The sequence below is a fragment of the Doryrhamphus excisus genome, chromosome 13, assembly GCF_030265055.1.
Source record: "Doryrhamphus excisus isolate RoL2022-K1 chromosome 13, RoL_Dexc_1.0, whole genome shotgun sequence".
NCBI classification, from domain to species: Eukaryota; Metazoa; Chordata; class Actinopteri; order Syngnathiformes; family Syngnathidae; genus Doryrhamphus; species Doryrhamphus excisus.
This window is the reverse complement of record NC_080478.1, coordinates 19,936,717-19,960,207: the sequence shown is the minus strand read 5'-3', so window position 1 is coordinate 19,960,207 and position 23,491 is coordinate 19,936,717. Positions and strand designations below refer to the sequence as shown.

Below are 23,491 nucleotides of genomic sequence, written 5' to 3'. Positions count from 1 at the left end.
AAATCAAGAATAAAGAAAATCAATCAATCAGTAATAAATAAATATAATAATAATAAAAACTTAAGAAAGCACATATAGTTGGTGGGTAGACAAATGATTTTTTTCATATTAAAATGAACAAAGCATTATTAGAGCCCTGTAGACATGACAAAACACGACTATAGTCACATACTCTTTTTATTTACAACATATTGCGCAACTGCAGGGTCTTGAGACACATGCTAACTCGCAAACTAGAGAGCTAGCCACCTAAACGGTAGCCTTTGAGTTATTTCCTTTCAACTGAAATAGCCAAAAACTTACCACTTCCACACGGATAGGGAGGATAACTATTAACAGTTATTTAACCTTGAACATGAACATGAATCAAACGTAATCATTTTTTCTGGGTACATGATACCATACAGCATCCATATCAAACTAACATTCAACTTTCATATCAAGGCTGGGGCCTCAAACTAGTGTCCTGCGGGCCACATTTGGCCCGCGGGCCGCGTGTTTGAGACCCCTGTTCTGGAGTCAAATGGCATGTTCAGTACATGTTTGCAGGTCTGCACTAACATTGAAAGTACTCCCTGCCGTTATTTGAGAAGTACTGCTATACTTGTAATACACTGACAGTCAATAGAAACTTTAAACCATATTTTTCAACATCAGTTTTATTTTGAAGCCCTAAACCAAACCAGGGGTTGGCAACCCACGGCTCCAGAGCCGCATGTGGCTCTTCAGCTTCTTTGTTGCGGCTCCTTTAGCAATGCTCAAGTATCTTTTTGTAATGACTTTCTAAAAAATAAAAAAAATCGGACTTTCTGTGAGACCCTGAATGAATCCCGGCAGAGTTCTGACTAGCGATTGGATGAGTTTGAGGAATGGACAGGAAGCGGAAGCTTTTATGCTTCAAATGTGGCGAGAAACAACAGTTTGTTGCATTCTGCTGTTAAAACTGGTAAAATCAAGAAAGATATGGTTTTTAAATTATTGTTATTATCGGTCTATTTTCCTTTGATCGTAAAGGTTGCCGACCCCCGGCACCTAAACTAAAGCCGGGTTGACGCACAGTGGGGCTGCTGATCCGGGTGTTTCTGTTGCTCTACGACTGGCACGGCGAAAACCGGTTCCACAGGTGTTGCAAGTGGATGCAGCGATCCCGGTCGGGAGTTTGTCACTCTCTTTTGTCGTGGGCGTGGTCTATTGTCGTGTTGTGGCGTTCATGCGGCTATATCACTGTAGCTCAAACCGGCCTTTACTTTACCCAGTACCAGGAGACGTCGTTCACTGCACTAACAATGCTGGCCTTTTTTTGGGGCCTTTTATATAGGACTACAAACGTAAACATCTTCTCAGTATGGCGCAAAATGTATTTGGTCCACTTTTGCTTGTTTGTTTGAGACCAAACTATGTGAACCGTGACAACATGACAACTCTATCTCAACAATAAATCCACAAAAATATGGAAATATGCATACATTTCTACCTCAACTTTTCTATTGACTGTCGGTATACTTCCCTATCGCTTTCACTTTAACGTCAATGGCGTATTTATTCGAAACACGCCACGAAAGCGATAGGAACAGCGTTCATTTAGCAATGTTGACTCTCGGTATATCCGATATCAAGTTCCCCGTATCCAGATGACGATACTCGTCAATCAGAGAGTCCAGGGAGGTGACGGCCTCTGCTAATAAAGCCAGCTCCATGCCGTCTACTTGCAGGTAATGATGTAAGTGTGCCTAGAAAAGTTCAATAAATGTAAATAACGACGTTTGCGAGGCAAAGTCAGAGTCTATTTCGAGCAACGGGGATGTACTGCTCTAGAATGCTACACAAAGTGGTCCAGCGCACCCAAAAAAAAAAAAAAAAAATCATAATTTCTGTAAGAAATCTGTTAGCCTGGGCATAAATAAATCTGCTTATAAAACTAATGTGTGCTGCATGAAAGCTGTGTTTGTACAAAATGGAAGAAATGTACTCACCTTCTTCTTGTAAAGCCTGGTGAAGCGTTCCCTCAGCTCCACAAATGTGGACTTGATTCCGGTGGTGTTGGCCAAGGCTAGCAAGGATCGAGCGTGACCAACGGGGGGCACAGAACACAGACTCGTCTTCCACCCTTCTTGGTTCCACGACACGAACGGGAACAAAGGCTTGTACCTGAAACATCGAAGATAAACTAAAGATGTGATCTTGCTTGAGGATGATAAAAATAACAAAAATAATGACTTTGGCGAGAGATATAATATTTATATAATAAATATAATATTTAGAATGTGGGAGGAAGCCGGAGTACCCAGAGAGAACCCAAAAAGGCACAGGTAGAACATGCAAAAAAACACAGAGTTGTTTCATGATAACTACAATAGAGCTTTTTTCTTGTTTATGTTTACTTTAAACTATCAGTACTTGTCTTGTATATGTGTTAAGTGGCTGCGTGATGAGTTTAGTGTTCTTTCCGATGGGTTGACAAGCCTGTCCTTCATTCATTCATTCATTCATTTTCTACCGCGGGGGTGCTGGAGCCTATCCCAGCTGTCTTGGGGCGAGAGGCGGGGTACCTGGAGTGAACCCAAAAACGCACAGGGAGAACATGCAAACTACTGCGCTAGTTTTGTTAGTTTAATGATAACTAAAATAGAGTAGTAATGCATTATGGAGGAGTTGAAATAGCTTTTTTTGTTTAGGTTTACTTTAAACTATCAGTACTTGTCTTGTATATGTGTTAAGTGGCTGCGTGATGAGTTTAGTGTTCTTTCCGATGGGTTGACAAGCCCGTCATTCATTCATTTTCTACCGCTTTTTCCTCACGAGGGTCGCGGGGGATGCTGGAGCCTATCCCAGCTGTCTTGGGGCGAGAGGCGGGGTACACCCTGGACTGGTGGCCAGCCAATCACAGGGCACATATAGACAAACAACCATTCACACTCACATTCATACCTATGGACAATTTGGAGTGGCTAATTAACCTAGCATGTTTTTGGAATGTGGGTAGGAAACCGGAGTACCCGGAGAGAACCCAAAAACTCACAGGGAGAACATGCAAACTACTTTGTTAGTTAAGTTAGTTTAATAATAACTAAAATAGAGCTGGAAATAATGCATTATGGAGGAGTTGAAATAGCTTTTATTTGTTTATGTTTACTTTAAACTATCAGTACTTGTCTTGGATATGTGTTAAGTGGCTGCGTGATGAGTTTAGTGTTCTTTCCGATGGGTTGACAAGCCCGTCATGTCGCGACTGGCACAGTATTTCAACAATTAGTAGTAGTTGGGAGATGACATGAGATTAGAACATGGTCATAAATTAGCCGCGCCCCAGGGGTCGTGAACCTTGCACGTTACTGAATCGGCTATTAATTTTCAAGGGGGGTTGAATAACTGAGTGGTGCATTCACGAGCGCCAAAGTGTGTGGGATTTGTCAGATGCATTGGTGCAGAGGAAAACAAAGTAAGTAAGATCTCAGACCTCTCGATGTTCCTGCGCAGGTCAGAGACTTGAACGTTCCCCCTGAGCATGAGGGCACAGGCCAGGTGGAGACCTTGCTTGGGGTCGGCTTTCATTAACTGGTGGCCTTTACTGAACGCATCGGCAAACATTTGGTCCAGGCTGCACAAAAAAAACGACAACACAAAGCGTAGTTAATGCCAAACAATGGTTAGCATCTTCTATGAAATTGCACAATCGGGGTCCGTATTGAAAAGCTAGATAGCTAGCTAGCTAATGCGGGGCAGCACTACGGTGCCATTCAATTCCAAATGAGCTTACTTTCCATTCCACATGTGACTGTATGATGCTAGACCAGGGGTGAGCAAACTACGGCCCGGGGGCCACATCCGGCCCGCCAAGTGTTTGAATACGGCCCGCCCAATCTTTCCAAAGTATTTCATTTAAACTCAACATACAACCTGGCATCATGGCCTGAGACAACCTTTTGATGGTTGTATCAATTTGGTTGTTTGACATGGTCTGTTGTTTACAAAGTGCTCCTGAAAAAAGGGACACAAGCACATAATAATAATAAAAATTAAAATAATAATTATTATATTATTATTATAACTATTATGATTATTATATTTATTATATTAGTGCTAATTATTATATTAATTATATATAATAATATTGTTATATTTGCATATTTTACATAATAATAATATAATAATTATTATTTTAATTTTATTTCAATTATTATAATATTTTATTATTTTTAAAATATTTAAATATAAATATAAAATAATAAATAATAATAGCAGATTGCATGACAATTTTACAGATACAATAATACCAGGTGGACTGTTACGTGTAAAATATATAGTCTGCCCCCCCCCCCCCCCCCCCGGAAATTTTGTTATATCAATGCGGCCCGCGAGTCAAAAAGTTTGCCCACCCCAGTGCTAGACAGCTAGCAAAACAGTAAAGTCAACTCTGTACACAAGGCTGACTTTTGTATGTATGCATGTATGTATGTATGCATGTATGTATGCATGTATGCGTGCCAGAAAAAGACCAACGCTTCCCGAGGCTCAAACATTTTTGAACAAACCCAGCGTGTTTACAAGCAGTTGCCATCTTGTGCTTCACAGAGGGATGAAAAAAAAAACATGAAAGATTGTCTAATTGCGAGAAGAGCGCTGACACTATTAATTATTGGGAGACGATGACAACCATACGTATGGAGTAAGGATCCACCGATACATCGGCCGGCCGATATTTACGTTTTTTTTCCTTGTATCGGCATCGGTCGATACGTGCGTGGGTTCGCCGATGTATTTTTCCACCGCATGATTTACAGTCAGGCATCAGCCGGGGCAGCTTTGTGTTGCCTTTAATGATCGTACTAAATTGTGTCCGTGTGATGTGTTTGTGTGCGTGCGTCAGAACGACAGAAATGTTTTGCACATGGTTGAATATTTATTTGTTGTTAATGCCGTTAAAGTTGAAAATGGCGTTTAAATGTGTGTTTAAACACGAGACCTGGAATATTTGTTATCATGGTCATTTTTTCATGTAAATTGAGGGATCAAAAGCAGTATCGGCCGCAAATATCGGCCCAAGCAAAATCTGCCATCAGCTAAGGGTGGTGGAAAAAAAATTGGTATCGGTATCGGTCCCAAAAAAAGCCATTATCGGTCGATCCCTAGTATGGAGTCTCCAAAGTACAAACCTTCTGGTTGGTGCATGGATATCTGCCAACGAGTGAAGAGGACTGAGGCTTGGCACCAGGTAGTGTAATCGAGGGAAAGGAACCATGTTCATGGTGATTTCGTTCACGTCCATGTTTAGGGTGCCCTCAAAACGCGCTGAGCTGAAACAAAATGGGGGAAATGAATGGAACTAGCAGTCGTAAAAGTGACGGCGAGGACAAAGAACACGAATGATGGTTGAACATAATTCCATCCAGTCGAGAGGGATGCCCGAACGCAACATCTTCACATAGCTAACCGCCGTTTGACACCCCTGCACAACCTGAAACTCCAAAAATTCCACTGAAGGAAAAAGCACCCCGGATCATGATGCCGACCCCTCCACTGTGTACAGCAGGGGTCTCAAACATGCGGCCCGCGGGCCAAATGTGGCCCGCAGGACACTAGTTTGAGGCCCCCGCCTTGATATGAAAGTTTAATGTTTGATATGGATGCTGTATGGTATCATGTACCCAGAAAAAATTATTACGTTTGATTCATGTTCATGTTAAAGGTTAAATAACTGTTAATAGTTATCCTCCCTATCCGTGTGGAAGTGGTAAGTTTTTTGGCTATTTAAGTTGAAAGGAAATAACTCGAAGGCTACCGTTTAGGTCGCTAGCTCTCTAGTTTGCGAGTTAGCATGTGTCTCGAGACCCTGCAGTTGCGCAATATGTTGTAAATAAAAAGAGTATAAATGTGACTATAGTCGTGTTTTGTCATGTCTACAGGGCTCTAATAATGCTTTGTTCATTTTAATCTGAAAAAAATAATTTACCCACCAACTATATGTGCTTTCTTAAGTTTTTATTATTTGCCCTTTTATTATTATTATATTTATTGATTAATTTTCTTTATTCTTGATTTGTTTATTTATTTTTCATCTTATTTTGTGTAGAAAAATAAAAAGTAAGATATTTGAGAACAGTGGAATGTTTTTGTTGAGGTTTACTTTAAACTATCAGTACTTGTCTTGTATATGTGTTAAGTGGCTGCGTGATGAGTTTAGTGTTCTTTCCAATGGGTTCCAGTGGAGCTTTTATTGTAGAAAATCGGAACCAAAGCGACGTTTTTTTTATTTTTTTGTTTTTAATAAATGCATTTTTTTTTAATTTTTTTCTGAAAACCTGATGCGGCCCAGTCTCACCCAGACCCGAGCTCCAGTGGCCCCCCAAGTAAATTTTGTTTGAGACCCCTGGTGTACAGTGTAGACGCCTTTCATTAGCATAGCTCATGGGGCCAAGTGTAATACTGTACCTGGTCATGTTGAGCAACATTTTCGCCACAATGTTATTCATGGCATCAAACGGCCGCTCGATGCCGTCTTTCCTGATGGCACCTGACTGTCCACGATGGGATGTCTGTTTGATCTTGTTCAATATCTCAACCAATGCCTAGCGATGAAAGGAGAAAGGACGATGTGTTTGGTGTACATTTTTTTTTGTGATGGCGGTGGGGGAACAAACCTGATTTTCAACAGGCAGGACACAGTCGGCATTCTCCGTGAGTTCCCTCATGGCCAGGATGCTGTTGTAGGGGGAGATGATGACATCATCCTCCGAGGACGGATACACGGGGGTGACAATTCTACACACCTCAGGGAATTCATCCTTGAGGAGGCTGAGCACTTTGGTTCCTAGTCCGGAACCTGTACCTGAGGGCACAAAGAATATCATTACTTCGGTTCAATTTCTATTCAGGTGAAAGGATGAATCGAAAATACATTATGACCTTTAAAATGAACTTAATTTAACCTTCTAAATGCTCAAGTCCAACCAGAAAATGTACGCAAAGTTGCACAATGTGATGTCTAAAAGAACTATAGGGGTGTTATTTCATGTCTACAGGGCTCTAATAATGATAAACAGATATTTAGAAAGTCATAAACAGGTTTACTATGCTCTTACTGCAAATATATTCACTTAATATTTATATGACCTCACAGCTAGGAGACCAGGGTTCAATTCCACCCTCGGCCATCTCTGTGTGGAGTTTGCATGTTCTCCCCGTGCATGCGTGGGTTTTTTCTCCGGGTACTCCGGTTTCCTCCCACATTCCAAAAACATGCTAGGTTAATTAGCCACTCCAAATTGTCCATAGGTATGAATGTGAGTGTGAATGGTTGTTTGTCTATATGTGCCCTGTGATTGGCTGGCCACCAGTCCAGGGTGTACACCGCCTCTCGCCCCAAGACAGCTGGGATAGGCTCCAGCACCCCCCGCAACCCTCGTGAGAAAAAAGCGGTAGAAAATGAATGAATGAATGAATGATGGGCTTGTTAACCCATTGGAAAGAACACTAAACTCATCACGCAGCCACTTAACACATATACAAGACAAGTACTGATAGTTTAAAGTAAACATAAACAAGAGAAATGAATGAATGAATAATATTTATATGTAACATTTATTATACAGTAAACCTCGGATATATCAGATTCAATTGTTCCCACTGGTTTTGTCCGATATAAGCGAAATCCGTTATATGCGTATACCGGAAAATGTCCGTTTTACGCATATATGGGATTTATATCCGGTATATGCGTAAATGGGATTTTATCCGTTATAAAAAGGCACTTCCTTGACTATGTTTCCAATGTACCTGGACGCGCAGGCAACGCTGCAAACGCTGCAAATGACGTCGTATAGCGGCCTGTCACGATGCGGCGAATCGGAGCGCCACGATGCGGCCATCCGATATATGCGAGGGAAATTTCATGGAAATGCATTGGAACGGGACTGGAGATTTTGTCCGAAATAGGCAAAATCCGTTATAAAAAATCCGATATATGCAATGAATTTTTATTGGAAATGCATTACAGAAAAATCGGTTCTTTTTTATCTGTCCGTTGTGAGCCAATTTCCGATATATCCGAGTCCGATATAGGTTTACTGTATTAATATTAAACGCACCAAAGTGTAATTATTGCATCCAGTTTCAATAGTACTTCCTGTTAAACAGCTAAGTATGAGCACTTCCATTAAACCCCCATGTGACACGGCTGTCGGGAAGCCGCTACGTTGTGGCGTCTCACCTCCTCCCATGGAGTGGAGAAGAAAGAAGGACTGCAGACAGTCACATTGTTCAGCAGCCTTTCGCAGCTTGTCCAGTATTTCCTCCCTGTACGTTGATCCGTACGTCAAATGTCCAACTGCCCTGATTGGAAAACAAACAAAACAAAACGACTTCACAATGGGGCTAAAAAAATTTACATCGGGTTGAAATTTGGCATCATTTCAAAGTCCAAAATGCGGACGCCGTAGTGCCATATCAAACAGAGCTGGAGAAACTCCTGTGTGTGTTTATTTACACAGCAAACAACCAGAAACGAGGTAAATGTCTATTTTGGCACCTACATATTCATGATCTGGGTTTAGTTGTTTAAACTGGAATGCCAATCATGGCCGACTTCAGACGAAACGTGCATGTTTTTGTAACGTGGGAGTCGTCGTAGATACTTGTGTCTCACCAGTTGTTGCCTGCACCTGATACGTCCGTGAGGAGCTGAGTGCTGTCGAACACGTCCCTCAAAGGGCCCTGCAGAATCTCGCTGACCACACCCTCCTCCATGTCCACCAGCACTGCCTGCAGATACGATAACAGAGATACGGCGTACAGGTCAGGTTTCATGTATGTGTCACTGTTGCATGCAGTTTTTATTGGCGCGTGTTACACTTTTGTGGTTTAAAAGTCACTAATGACTGGGATTACTGAGACTGAAGATGGTTAGCTTAGAACAGTGATTTTCAACCACTGTGCCGCGGTACACTAGTGGACCTTGAGAGACCGTCAGGTGTGCCGTGAGGAATTATCCAATATCACTTTTTATAATTAACATTTATTAATCATCATTTGCAAATATGATGTCAATAGCCATTATGTCAATAGTATACATGGACACAAATATTCCAATTGCATTTGCTTTATTTGCTAAAAAAAACGGAAAGAATTGAACAGGGATGGAATATTCCTTTAACCAATCCGATTGAGGTATCTTGTACCCGCTCAAACGGAAAGTTGTCAGACTGTGTTCTTCTTCTTCTGTTGTTTTTTGGCGGTTGGCAAGCAGCTTTCGTATGCATTAGCGCTTATCTGTGAAACAGAATCTAAACCCTTCTATACTTTATTCATAAGTCCAGTTTTATTAAAAAATAAAATATATATCTATATAAAACATGTCCTGAGTTTAATTATAAAATATTATCAAGATTGAATTTGATCTTTTCCTGTTTAAATTGATCCCGGGTGCGTTCTTTCAGCGCATGCTCAGATATGACGTAACACGCAGATCCAGACGTTCTTCACTTTTAAAAATGGAGGCCAGCAATCGGCACTGGACTAAGCAAAAGTTTGTTTTGGATTCAAACTCAATTTCAAGACTGGACAGACGAAAAACTGGCAATACGGAGTTATTCCGACAAGTGAAAGAAAAACTCGGTATCACGTGATGTTGATGTTTACATTTTACTGGGCATGCCCTATTGACTATTCTGGTTGATTTTTTACGCCGCATGTAGACAAGAGATTGGAATATTCCTTTCTATGGATACTATTGTTTTTCCCGAAAAGGTGATTGGGAAAGAGAAAAAGTGGTGATGTAAAAACGTGGCTACTGTGGAGTGTCTGTGGAGTGAAGACTGGCAGAGCAATGTAATATTGGTCCGTGTGGCAACACCTACCTTGTTCCTCCCATGGACTTATTGATGCACGTGTGAGGTCGTGGTGACATTTTGGAACATTTTTGGTTAGTGGTGTGCCACAAGATTTTTCCAATGTAAAAAAAACGTGCCGTGGCTCAAAAAAAGGTTGAAAATCACTGACTTAGACGACTGAATTATGAGAACATACCCGTGCTTTCAGCAGTTGGATTCTTTCACCACCGGCTACATGTACTCCATTCCTGTTCATTGGGGGAAACAAGTACATTACTTCATGTATGACGAGCACATACGTGCACCAAATATATGGCAGCAATAGCAGATATGACTACCTTGAGTCCACATTATGGAAAAACGTTCCAATGGTGTCGTCGTACAAGCCGCTCTACATAAGACAGTAAATATGTATTAGAGGTTATATATTTTTCATACATTTGGGTCCAGTTTAGAGCTGCTGCTAAGCTATGGAAAAAAAAAACAAATTGCAGATTGTGTCAAATTGCATTAATTAATAAAATTAATCATTTTAATCGAGTCCCACCACTAATTATTTAATCACAAAACTCAGTCAGCATGCCCCAATGAATTCAAAATAAATGCATTGTTTAGATGTAATGTTTACACAAGTAAAGTATAAACACTTACTTTGTTAAAGTGGGCATGCTCTTTCAAAGCAAGATCCCAAAACCGACAACCAATCTGATTTCCGCATTGTCCAACTGAAGAGCAGATTAAAAGGTTTATCAAATACCTGATAATAATCAGTCCCATACAACAAAGATGGCGGCATTCAGCCTTAATCAGACTTTGCTAAGTTACAAATTCATAGCTGTTCAATCGTTAACAGTTATACAGTTAAGCTATGAACAACTCACCCTGGACAACAACCGACTGCGTCATGGCTATTCAAGATGTTACACGGGCGATGGCTTGGCTCATGTTGGCAGTTGACAAGTCTGCCATTAAGTTGGGCTTTTGTATTCTTACCGCTTCTTCTAGGACCACTGTTGCCGGATGTGACGTCACTGTCAGCGGCGGGCGATTGTCCCAGCAGTGTTGCCGTAGCATTTTGGCTAGCATTTAGCTAACTCTTAAAAACTTTACATGAACGCAGATTAAACTAACGTTTTTATTGGAATCATGTTTGGGTTAATAAATGTAGCCTTTTTAAAATATATGTATATAAGTACAAATATGTGTAGTCGGCGGCGTCAATTTACCTTTTCCCATCAAACAGAAAGAAGCAGCATATCCGTCCGCTGCGGATTTAGTTCCGTGGGGAAATTGTTAATAATTTTTAATTCCGGAGTGAAAAGAACTCTCCGAACAAAAACAAACGCAGATGGGAAATATCATTTCTTCCACTTTTTTTCCTGTAATTTGAAACTTCTGCTCATTAGGTGAGTATAGTACATGGAATCATGAGGAGCTTAAGTCTGCTTTATTAGTCGGAGTGGCTTGACATTGACTTGGCAGCGAGTTTGTAGCCTGTGGCTAGAAATCACTGGCTCTTCATGTGCTAACTGCAGTCGGGGCCAAAAGTTTTGGAGAATTACACAAGTCCGATGTTATTATGATAAACCGAGGTATAATTACAAGGCTTTAGTGACAGTTTAATTAAGTTTATGCAAGAACAAATAAATATTGACATTTACACGTACGTCTCGTGAGAGACAATTAAAATGTCTGTATCTAATTACTACTCTATCCTAAGTATAACTACACAGTGTTAGTGACTAGTAACTTGCTGATTTTATATATATATATATATATATATATATATATATATATATATATATATATATGTATATATATTTTTTTTTATGTAGTTAACATTATTCTGTTTTGTGCAGCAATCAGGTGATCCGGTCAAATATGCTGCCTGCTATTAAACACGCAAGGTCTCGCCTGAGATACTTCCGGAGTATCTCAAACAAAGGTAAAACTCTAATGCTAAGAGTACACTGGGCCGGTGCCCGTTGGTGCCAATGCAATTTGCGCCTAGTCTCGCCAATAAGGCGCCTAGTGGCATTCAGTGGCTCCCAACTGGCTCGTGGTGGCCCGTAACGGCAGCCAAAATTGAGTTTGACGGCAAGAAAATTTCAAAATGTTTAAAATCTTCGTCGCGCCACTTGCATCAAGCAATTGGCACAAGGTGTCCACCATGTGGAACCAAATGGAATCCACTGGAATGTAATGGCGGGAGCCAAGTTGCGCCAATGATGCTAGGAGTCCACTGGGCCGGCGCCAGTTGGTGCCAATGCAATTTGCTGTGTCGCCAATAACGTGCCTAGTGGCGTGCAGTGGCTCCCAACTGGCTCGTGGTGGCCCGTAACGGCGTCAAAAATTTCAAAATGTTTAAAATCTTCATCGCGCCACTTGCATCAACCAATTGGCACGAAGTGTCCACCAAGTGGAACCAAATGTCACAAACAATTTGGAAATATTGGAATCCACTGGAATGTAGTGGCGCGAGCCAAGTTGCGCCAATGATGCTAGGAGTCCACTGGGCCGGCGCCCAGTTTGCTGTGGCGCCTAGTGTCGCCAATAAGGTGCCTAGTGGCGTGCAGTGGCTCCCAACTGGCCCCTGGTGGCCCGTAACGGCGGCCAAAATTGAGTTTGACGGCAAGAAAATTTCAAAATGTTTAAAATCTTCGTCGCGCCACTTACATCAAGCAATTGGCACAAAGTGTCCACCAAGTGGAACCAAATGTCACAAACAATCCGCCTATTGGAATCCACTGGAATGTAATGGCGCGAGCCAAGTTGCGCCAATGATGCTAGGAGTCCACTGGGCCGGCGCCAGTTGGTGCCAATGCAATTTGCTGTGGCGCCTAGTGTCGCCAATAAGGTGCCCAGTGGCGTGCAAACAGTGGCTCCCAACTGGCTCGTGGTGGCCCGTAACGGCGGCAAAATTGAGTTTGACGGCAAGAAAATTTCAAAATGTTTAAAATCTTCGTCGCGCCACTTGCATCAAGCAATTGGCACAAAGTGTCCACCAAGTGGAACCAAATGTCACAAACAATCCGCCTATTGGAATCCACTGGAATGTAATGGCGCGAGCCAAGTTGCGCCAATGATGCTAGGAGTCCACTGGGCCGGCGCCAGTTGGTGCCAGTTGGTGCCAGTTGGTGCCAGTTGGTGCCAATGCAATTTGCTGTGGCGCCTAGTGGCGCCAATAAGGTGCCTAGTGGCGTGCAGTGGCTCCCAACTGGCTCGTGGTGGCCCGTAACGGCGGCAAAAATTGAGTTTGACGGCAAGAAAATTTCAAAATGTTTAAAATCTTCATCGCGCCACTTGCATCAAGCAATTGGCACAAAGTGTCCACCAAGTGGAACCAAATGTCACAAACAATTGGAATCCACTGGAATGTAATGGCACGAGCCAAGTTGCGGCAATGATGCTAGGAGTCCCCTGGGCCGGCGCCAGTTCACGTCCAAGATTATGTGATTGCCGCGTAGTGGCTCGCTGTGGCGCCGAATAACGGCAACATGGCAACATACCGAGCGGACATTAATTGGGCGCCACTACGCGCCATTCACATAATCTTTGGCGCCAACTGGCACCAACCCAGTGGACTCCTAGCATAATGGATTCAACACTAATGTTCACAAGTATTCTATGTGTTTCTATTCCATTTTTGAATCCCCGTCTTTGGTGTATGAACTGTGTCGTAGGATACCACCAGGCAGATGTAGTCATCCTGCCTAAACATTTGGCCGACGACTTTGAAGCCTTCTGTCACAGTAACTCTGCACCTTTACCACTCCTCTACCGCAGCCAATCGGGTGACAGCTCATTCCCACCTCTGGCTAAAGATGCTGACATCAGGTAAGACAAATGTTTTATCGTCATTGATTAAGCCTTGCTGGGCTGTATTGTCGCTATCTGTGGCCATGCGTATTGTGTCACGATCCAATATTATATACTCAATTTTTTGCCGATATCGGACTGAAAGGCTAAATCGGCAAAAAAACTGAACAGCTACAATTTCTGATATCAGTACTCAAATACAGGAAGTCCAGGCAGACACGCTACAAAATTAAAATAATGGACAGTATGAGAATGAGAACCGCCTCATTCTGGTTCATTCAGTAAAAAGATCCGTTCATTTCGGTCAATTGGTCGTTAGCCTGTGATCTCCCCCCCCTGTGCATAGACCCGGTCAGCTGTGTCGAGTCAGTCCGTTCACTCACGTTCACGTTCGTTCCGACTCAACTGTCGCTCAATTGTCACGATTCGGCGAATCGGAGCGCCACGATGCGGCCATCCGATATATGCGAGGGAAATTTGAATGGAAATGCATTGGAACGGGACTGGAGATTTTGTCCGAAATAGGCGAAATCCGTTATAAAAAATCCGATATATGCAATGAATTTTTATTGGAAATGCATTACAGAAAAATCGGTTCTTTTTTATCTGTCCGTTGTGAGCAAATTTCCGATATATCCGAGGTTTACTGTAGTTCTTTTGACCCGTTCGTTCATGACCGACGCACCACTACTTGCACACCACTGGGTCTAGATAGGCCTGACTTTACAAATTCCACATTCAAGCATAGTCCTCCATCTGTACTAGGGATCGACCGATATGGTTTTTTTTTGGGGCCGATGCCGATACCGATTTTTTTCCATCACCCTTAGCCGATGGCTGATTTTGCTTGGGCCGATACTGCTTTTGATCCCTCAATTTACATGAAAAAATGACAATGATAAATATTACAGGTCGCATGTTTAAACAAATATGTATTGAAATGTAAACACTGAACACAGTAGGATTCAGCTTTCTTAAACATGCGGGGTCCTCTGCTGCAACACAAAGCTGCCCCGGCGGATGCCTGACTTTAAATCATGCGGTGGAAAAATACATCGGCGAACCCACGCGCGTATCGGCCGATACCGATACAAGGAAATGACTCAATGACTATTTCCTTCAGAAGGTCACATACAGTAGTCAGTATATGTCGAGAAAAATGCATTCCTATCATACATATAAATGACCTTTACTAGATGTTGGGTTTCTGTTACGTGTACTACATTGTTCTCTGCTTATGATATATGTAATATGTGAAAGTATTTGCTTCTTTCCGTGTGTCCAGGACAGACGTGTCACAATACAGAGTGTATCAGGATGGCGTCCTAGTGACAAATGTCTCCAGCCTGCAGAAGGACGGTGCTTCAGTCAGGTGCGATGACACGGACGCATACCGCAAAGTCCATTAGTCGATTAGGGATGGTTTGAAAATGAAGAAGCGGTATGACGCCATCCCTCGTTTAAAGGGACAGCACCTTTTTACGATGCCCAAACACAAGATGACATATTTTGAGTAGAGGTGCATGATCTGTAATAATAACAATTTGGATATGATGTGTTGTGTTCAGGAGCACAGCAACACAGCCAGTAGGTCATCGAGTCAAGTGGTCAGACATGGTGTGTTTCCATCTGGGCAGCAGCTTTGGTTTTGAGGACATCTTGAAGAAAGCCGGAGTCGGCGTTGGTAAAAGTGTGGGCATGTACAAGGTACGTAGATATGAAATATGCCCCTGTATGTTGCCACGGATTCAGGACAAGAAATATGTCCATGTCTTCGTTCAGACTGCAGTTCCCTGTATTAGAGCCGGGGTTTTCCGGTCCCCTCTTGTGGTGTCGATGTATCCGATTCCACCTGATATGTTGGAGGCGGCAGTTCAGGTCTCTCACCGTATCCCACAAGCGCACGGCGCCCCCGTGCACATCGGCGATACAGGTACAAAAACGCTATTTTGGTTATTTTCATGTTGTCTTGAATGAATATGGAAATGTTGACCGTGTGTTTTTAGCTTTCCTTGGCATACAGGATCTATCCAGACCGGACTACGGGGATCGAGTTGAGCTACAGCCTTCGGATGTTCCGGTCTTCTGGGCCAGTGGAGCGACGGCTGTAGAAGCAATAATCAGCAGCAGTCCGTATTTAGTATAACACTTATTGATATTTCATTCATTTTAAGCTAATGTTCCCTTGAACGTGTAAGGATATCAGGTCTCACTTATGGGGAAAATTCTTTTACAGTAAACCTCGGATATATCGGACTCGGATATATCGGAAATTCGCTCACACAACGGACAGATAAAAAAGAACCAATTTTTCTGTAATGCATTTCCAATAAAAATTCATTGCATATATCGGATTTTTTATAACGGATTTCGCCTATTTCGGACAAAATCTCCAGTCCCGTTCCAATGCATTTCCATGAAATTTCCCTCGCATATATCGGATGGCCGCATCGTGGCGCTCCGATTCGCCAAATCGTGACAGGCCGCTATACGACGTCATTTGCAGCGTTTGCAGCGTTGCCTGCGCGTCCAGGTACATTGGAAACATAGTCAAGGAAGTGCCTTTTTATAACGGATAAAATCCCATTTACGCATATACCGGATATAAATCCCATATATGCGTAAAACGGACATTTTCCGGTATACGCATATAACGGATTTCGCTTATATCGGACAAAACCAGTGGGAACAATTGAATCCGATATATCCGAGGTTTACTGTATATGTTTTTGCTGACATTTTTTTAATAAATTAATGCAAAAAATGATCTTATACAATATTCATTGATTATTGTACTGGTCTAAAAGACTGATTTTTTTTGTTTGTTTTTTTTTAATTCCAGAGCCAACGTTGGCATTCAGTCGCTCACCTGGCATGTTCTTGACTGACGCCCCCCTTCCCACTGACAACAAGGAACCCGAAGCCATAAGCCCCCCTCCAGAGCTGACCCCCACCTGCTTTCTGATATCCAAAAATCCTTTGTTATATAGTTTGGTGTCCAAGAGGGTTGCGTCCAAGATCGGCAAATTGGATGCAATTATTGGAGAAGATCCAGGTAAATTATTCCTCGTCTTTTTAGTCGTTTGTCACGACACTGTGACTGAAGCACAAAATTTAAGTCACTCCCAAACTTTTTTGTTGCCATGACTGTTAATGAATATTAATTATAGTAAACCTCGGATATATCGGACTCGGATATATCGGAAATTCGTTCACAACGGACAGATAAAAAAGAACCGATTTTTCTGTAATGCATTTCCAATAAAATTCATTGCATATATCGCATTTTTTATAACGGATTTCGCCTATTTCGGACAAAATCTCCAGTCCCGTTCCAATGCATTTCCATGAAATTTCCCTCGCATATATCGGATGGCCGCATCGTGGCGCTCCGATTCGCCGAATCGTGACAGGCCGCTATACGACGTCATTTGCAGCGTTTGCAGCGTTGCCTGCGCGTCCAGGTACATTGGAAACATAGTCAAGGAAGTGCCTTTTTATAACGGATAAAATCCCATTTACGCATATACCGGATATAAATCCCATATATGCGTAAAACAGACATTTTCTGGTATACGCATATAACAGATTTCGCTTATATCGGACAAAACCAGTGGGAACAATTAAATCCGATATATCCGAGGTTTACTGTACTAGAAAAGTCACATTCCCACAGGGTGATTTCCAACAAAGCGGGAATACTTCTGCACGTCACTTTGAAATATAATACCAAAATATATCAGGAGAATCATTGGCAATATTCAGATTATTTTGGCAGTAGTACTTCTGGTCATGTGACAGCGACGGGGTAGCGTAATGACACGTCAGCGTTATCAGATGTTCCCCGCTCTGGAAGCCAGCGAAGGGCTGAAACGATAAAATACTTCACTGTTTCAACCTGGAAGAGGTGCAAAGAGTCCAAAACAACGAGTGCCAGTAAAAACAAGCTGCTTCTAAAAATGTCGTCTGGGCCACAATTTGGGCTTCCGTACTGGGAAAACTACTTGATTGGTGAAATATAATGTCGTATGTACGATACGTCCGATATGATTGACGGGTTATTGAATCGGAGCGTCTTTCCAACAGGTCAACGAGGGATCAAAGCTTTGTTTGTCCAAGATGAACTCCTGCGTTCCTGTCTGGCTCTCTCCCATGCATCATCTGTTGCCATAACGACAGGCTTTCCCACGCACTACATGCACAGGTACTACCTCTCACACATAGTAAGTATCCCTAATACACTATTCCACTGAGGACAGTATTCTCATTCTGTGATACTACCAGGATTACCTGGATTTATTTGCATACTGCTCAGAGCGTATGCGCCCCTGGAGACCAGTTGAAAAACTGAATTTGGATCTTAAGGAAGTTCTAAGCGGAGCTTCAAAATAATTGTCTGTTTATCAGCTGACGTTTTTGTATTTGGTACTAATATCTGGCTATGCGTCGTTCATCCATTTTCTACCGCGTATCCTCACGAGGGTGGCGGGGGTGCTGGAGCCTATCCCAACTGTCTTGGGGCGAGAGGCGGGGTACACCCTGGACTGGTGGCCAGCCAATCACAGGGCACATATAGACAAACAACCATTCACACTCACATTCATACCTATGGACAATTTGGAGTGGCTAATTAACCTAGCATGTTTTTGGAATGTGGGAGGAAAACTGGAGTACCCGGAGAAAACCTGAGTGTGGCCGAGGGTGGAATTGAACCTGGATCTCCTAGCTGTGAGGTCTGAGTGCTAACCACTCCTCTAGAAAATTAATTAATATCTATAGATATTAATTAATTAATATCTGGCTATGCGTCATTCATTCATTTTCTACCGCTTATCCTCACGAGGGTCGCGGGGGTGCTGGAGCCTATCCCAGCTGTCTTTGGGGCGAGAGGCGGGGTACACCCTGGACTGGTGGCCAGCCAATCACAGGGCACATATAGACAAACAACCATTCACACTCACATTCATACCTATGGACAATTTGGAGTGGCTAATTAACCTAGCATGTTTTTGGAATGTGGGAGGAAAACCGGAGTACCCGGAGAAAACCAGAGTGTGGCCGAGGGTGGAATTGAACCCGGATCTCCTAGCTGTGAGGTCTGAGTGCTAACCACTCCTCTAGAAAATTAATTAATTCATTCATTTTCTACCACTTATCCTCACAAGGGTCGCAGGGGGTGCTGGAGCCTATCCCAGCTGTCTTCTTAGGGTGAGAGGCGGGGTACACCCTGGACTGGTGGCCAGCCAATCACAGGGCACATATAGACAAACAACCATTCACACTCACATTCATGACTACAGACAATTTGGAGTCGCTAATTAACCTAGCATGTTTTTGGAATGTGGGAGGAAAACCGCAGTACCCGGAGAAAACCCGAGTGTGGCCGAGGGTGGAATTGAACCCGGATCTCCTAGCTGTGAGGTCTGAGTGCTAACCACTCCTCTAGAAAATTAATTAATATCTATAGATATTAATTAATTAATATCTGGCTATGCGTCATTCATTCATTTTCTACCGCCTATCCTCACGAGGGTCGCAGGGGGTGCTGGAGCCTATCCCAGCTGTCTTGGGGCGAGAGGCGGGGTACACCCTGGACTGGTGGCCAGGCAGCCAATCACAGGGCACATATAGACAAACAACCATTCACACTCACATTCATACCTATGGACAATTTGGAGTGGCTAATTAACCTAGCATGTTTTTGGAATGTGGGAGGAAAACCGGAGTACCCGCAGAAAACCCACACATGCACGGGGAGAACATGGAAACTCCACACAGAGAGGGTGGAATTGAATTCCGGTCTCCTAGCTGTGAGTGCTAACCACTCGACTACCGTGCAGCTGAGTCAGACTTTATAATGAAAAAAGTGTCCAAGCACATATGTTGATGTTTAGTTAAGATGGCCCATTTTTGTGATAATAACGTCCAAAAATGTTGCTGTTGACTTAAACGGGTTCCACTGAATTGAGGCGTCTAAAATGTGGACGACTTTGAAGGTGGAAAGGCTGCTGAAGACATGCTTTTACCTTCTTCCAGTCCTCCTGATGAGACTGATGGCCCGCCTGGAGCTTTTGCCATAGCGACCATGCTGCAGTCCCTTGGCAAGCGCGTTACAATGGTGACGGACCGGAGAGCCTTGGAGATGAATGGAGCCCTCATCGATAAAGCTGTGAAGTCAGGTAGGAGCTCCGTTATGATGTTTCTGGGTGTCGCTCAGTGTTTCCATAACGGCCATGATTCTGGACTTTCCTGCTCAGGTGTTCTGAAGACCACCATTCCGCTGGTCACCTTTGAAGACAGCGGTCCAAACGCTGCTCTTGATTTTTTGTGTCACCACGGTGACCCCGCTAAGCCCAGGTCAGATGAAGTGACTTTCACCAAAGCATGTTAGCTCGTGGAGTAGAAATCAGACCTTTGCAATAATTCTTCGTTTGTCGCCTTGCAAATGTGTGTAATGATCTGTGATATCAGGTACGACCACCTGGTGGCGATAGAGCGCAGCGGGCGAGCTGCGGACGGGAACTACTACAACATGAGGGCGATCAACATCAAACATCTGGTGGATCCAATCGATGACCTGTTTCTTGCCGCAGAGAAGATCCCAGGAATTACAACCACAGGTTAGCTAACGCCGTCGTAGTTGGCTGCCATTTTGGACACGTCCTGTTCTCCGCAGGCATTGGTGATGGCGGCAACGAGCTGGGGATGGGGAAAGTGAAGGAGAAAGTGAAAAGTTTGATGCCGAAGGGGGATCTCATAGCCTGTGATGTCGCCGCCGACTACGCCATCACTGCAGGTTTGCATTAAAACGCTGCGGTTGATTATATTTCATATTCTCCCAATAATAACACGGTTTATGTATGCCACTCGCAGGGGTGTCCAACTGGGGAGGGTACGCTGTGGCCTGTGGCCTTTACCTGCTGAACACTTGTCCCACCCACCAGCGATACCTAAATAAAGGACTGGGAGTGGATCACGTCACCCCAAAGGATTTACAAGACTGGACCGCTAACCTGCCATCCGTCAACAAGGTGACTCACGCACTTAAATACATTAGACTATTTTTTATGGTAACATAAGATGATTTTAGCTACAGCAAAGCATGCTGGGAAATGCGTACTCTAACAGGTTGTGATGTTTTTGTGTTGATATAAAAATACTGTTGTTTTTTCTCCCCGATATTTTCTACCGCTTATCCTAACGAGGGTGGCGAGGGGTGCTGGAGCCTATTCCAGCTGTCTTGAGGCGAGAGGCGGGGTACACCCTGGACTGGTGGCCAGCCAATCACAGGGCACATATAGACAAACAACCATTCACACTCACATTCATACCTATGGACAATTTGGCGTCGCTAATTAACCTAGCATGTTTTTGTTTTGTTTTTTGTTTTTTTACTTTTAAGAGCCAGTGGCGTCATTAGGCCTATTTTAAAATGTTCTTAAGACCCCCTAAATAATTTCATATTTTTTATTGATTTTTTTTCCATTGATTTTTTTTTTTTACAAAAAAAAAATCATCTCTGACAAATTGTATATAATAGGGCAAAAGCAGGCTAATAAGCAGGCCAATACTAGCTTGCTACTACTACTAGTAGTAGTAGTAGTAGTAATAATCATTCATTCATTCATTTTCTACCACTTATCCTCACAAGGGGAGCGGGGGTGCTGGAGCCTATCCCAGCTGTCTTGGGGCGAGAGGCGGGGTACACCCTGGACTGGTGGCCAGCCAATCACAGGGCACATATAGACAAACAACCATTCACACTCACATTCATACCTATGGACAATTTGGAGTGGCTAATTAACCTAGCATGTTTTTGGAATGTGGGAGGAAACCGGAGTACCCGGAGAAAACCCACGCATGCACGGGGAGATCACTCGGCCACCGTGCAGCCCATATTTGTGAACAGTTTAACAATAATTCATGGTTCCATTTATCACAGTGAGTCTTCCAGGTCCTGATGCAGCAAAACAGTCCCAGACCATCACACTACCACCACCATATTTTACTGTTGGAGTCATGTTCATTCATTTTCTACCGCTTATCCTCACGAGGGTCGTCACCAGCTGTCTTCGAGCGAGAGGCGGAGTACACCCTGGACTGGTGGCCAGCCAATCACAGGGCACATATAGACAAACAACCATTCACATCACATTCATACCTATGGACAATTTGGAGTCGCTAATTAACCTAGCATGTTTTTGGAATGTGGGAGGAAACCGGAGTACCCGGAGGAAAACCCCACGCATGCACGGGGAGAATATGCAAACTCCACATAGACGGTGGAATTGAACCCTTGTCTCCAAGCTGTGAGGTCTGCGCGCTAACCGCTCGACCGCCGTGCAGCCCCGCGTCAAAACAAGTTATTCAGTACTTCCACAGACTACTGGACTGTAGATATTTCAACCAGGAATGAACGGACACAAAAAATGTGGGGGTTACTCTCCTAAACCCCCCAAACTGGGGAACTTGTGTATTTATCTGAAAAAGTCGAGCCAAATTTTACTGTTTTTTTTTTTGTTTTTTTTTAGGAGGAGTCTATTTTGTCAACGCTGGTGGATTTCGGCATTCGGAGTGGGAAAACTGGTCACCTGGCTATGGAGGTGGATGGTTTGACCTTTCACCCGTCACATTCTGACATCATAACCAGACTCCTGGAGGTCACCCTGGGCTCAGCCAAGTAGCTTGTATGCCAATAGATTGAGTTATGTCAATACTGAATAGTCTGTATGTGCGTAGTATATGAAATTGTTGTTTTTGTTGATGATAATAAGTTAGCAATCAATTCCCACAGTGAACCGGCCTTTCTGTCTGCGACCGTGGATCTCATCTATGATTCATCTTATACTTAATATCTTAATCATGTTGCGTCATGGTTTCTGCTATTCCGTCCATTCTTTTCTTGTACTTTTCCACTGTGACCTTTTGACCCAAATTGAATGTGATTTCCTGCTGCATGATAGCAGCATCTGCCAAGATGAATATACGCATACAACGCATCACACATGAATCGGTATCATTGAAGAGATTACACAAACACACACACACAATGCTAGCATCCAGAGGAAAAGATTGGATTACAAAATAAATCCGGTTTTCCTAAGTTACCTGACCACTGTTTTGTGAATCTTTTAAAACTAATAAACAATTTCTCACATTCAGTTCAGCCAACCACAACACAAATGTCCTTTCTTCAAACTGAACCGGAATCAGTCACCCATGATACAAGCAAAGGGATCATATGTGAACTAGAAATTGTGTGTGAATGCTGGCTGTAACGCCGCAGCTACTGCGCTAACACCTAGCATGCTACTGCTGCTAAAATGCTAATTTTTAGAATGCTAGTTTGCTTGGCTGACTTGAACAGGGGACATTTTGACTCGTTTGAGCAGTACTGCAACCTAGCAGGAAACATGTATCATAACATAAGTGAGAAATTTAGCTGGGTACTTTTTTTTTTTTTTTACATAGTTAGCTACTTAGTTACTAGTTAGCTAACCAGAGCTAGCTTGAGCTAACAAATAGACTCGTTTGAACAGTACTGCAACCTAGCAGGAAACATGTATCATAGCATAAGTGAGAAATTTAGCTGGTCACTTTTTTTTTACATAGTTAGCTAGTTAGTTACTAGTTAGCTAACCAGAGCTAGCTTGAGCTAACAAATAGACTCGTTTGAACAGTACTGCAACCTAGCAGGAAACGTGTATCATAACATAAGTGAGAAATTTAGCTGGGTACTTTTTTTTTTTACATAGTTAGCTAGTTAATTACTAGTTAGCTAACCAGAGCTAGCTTGAGCTAACAAATAGACTCGTTTGAACAGTACTGCAACCTAGCAGGAAACGTGT

The 23,491-nt window shown here is 42.9% G+C and overlaps 2 protein-coding genes across 4 annotated transcripts; one reads left to right on the top strand and one right to left on the bottom strand.

Moving 5' to 3' along the window:
* Positions 1-13: 13 nt before the first annotated feature.
* LOC131140050 (tubulin epsilon chain-like) lies at positions 14-10,837 on the bottom strand. Its single transcript, XM_058090122.1, has 12 exons — positions 10,706-10,837; positions 10,476-10,549; positions 10,163-10,215; positions 10,021-10,072; positions 8,642-8,757; positions 8,207-8,328; positions 6,639-6,826; positions 6,430-6,566; positions 5,154-5,294; positions 3,458-3,598; positions 1,974-2,148; positions 14-1,730 (listed from the first exon to the last, which is right to left on the bottom strand). The coding sequence occupies exons 1-12, from the start codon at positions 10,728-10,730 to the stop codon at positions 1,578-1,580; spliced, it is 1,377 nt and encodes a 458-aa protein (XP_057946105.1). The 5' UTR covers positions 10,731-10,837; the 3' UTR covers positions 14-1,577.
* Positions 10,838-11,029: 192 nt separating this feature from the next.
* LOC131140049 (D-glutamate cyclase, mitochondrial-like) lies at positions 11,030-22,826 on the top strand. 3 transcript variants are annotated; one of them, XM_058090119.1, is made up of 15 exons: positions 11,030-11,230; positions 11,684-11,769; positions 13,508-13,661; positions 14,929-15,015; positions 15,212-15,350; positions 15,426-15,576; positions 15,650-15,772; positions 16,486-16,698; positions 17,730-17,847; positions 19,680-19,822; positions 19,901-20,000; positions 20,115-20,263; positions 20,320-20,439; positions 20,517-20,674; positions 22,175-22,826. In XM_058090119.1, the coding sequence occupies exons 2-15, from the start codon at positions 11,706-11,708 to the stop codon at positions 22,325-22,327; spliced, it is 1,872 nt and encodes a 623-aa protein (XP_057946102.1). In that variant the 5' UTR covers positions 11,030-11,230; positions 11,684-11,705; the 3' UTR covers positions 22,328-22,826. The 3 variants fall into 3 exon arrangements, with proteins under 3 accessions (XP_057946102.1, XP_057946103.1, XP_057946104.1); XM_058090120.1 differs by having other exon boundaries at positions 11,031-11,230; positions 13,611-13,661; XM_058090121.1 differs by lacking the exon at positions 11,684-11,769 and having other exon boundaries at positions 11,031-11,230.
* The last annotated feature ends 665 nt before the right edge of the window (positions 22,827-23,491 follow it).

Bases quoted from the DNA above. Each gene is read 5' to 3' on its own strand.
- LOC131140049 (XM_058090119.1), top strand. From the start codon at position 11,706: ATGCTGCCTGCTATTAAACACGCAAGGTCTCGCCTGAGATACTTCCGG. The intron at 15,773-16,485 runs GTCCGTATTTAG...TTTTAATTCCAG, and splicing joins AGAAGCAATAATCAGCAGCA to AGCCAACGTTGGCATTCAGT. The intron at 16,699-17,729 runs GTAAATTATTCC...TCTTTCCAACAG, and splicing joins AATTATTGGAGAAGATCCAG to GTCAACGAGGGATCAAAGCT.
- LOC131140050 (XM_058090122.1), bottom strand. From the start codon at position 10,730: ATGACGCAGTCGGTTGTTGTCCAGG. The intron at 10,216-10,475 runs GTAAGTGTTTAT...TGTCTTATGTAG, and splicing joins AGCATGCCCACTTTAACAAA to AGCGGCTTGTACGACGACAC. The intron at 3,599-5,153 runs GTTTGTACTTTG...TTTTTTGTGCAG, and splicing joins ATCCATGCACCAACCAGAAG to CCTGGACCAAATGTTTGCCG.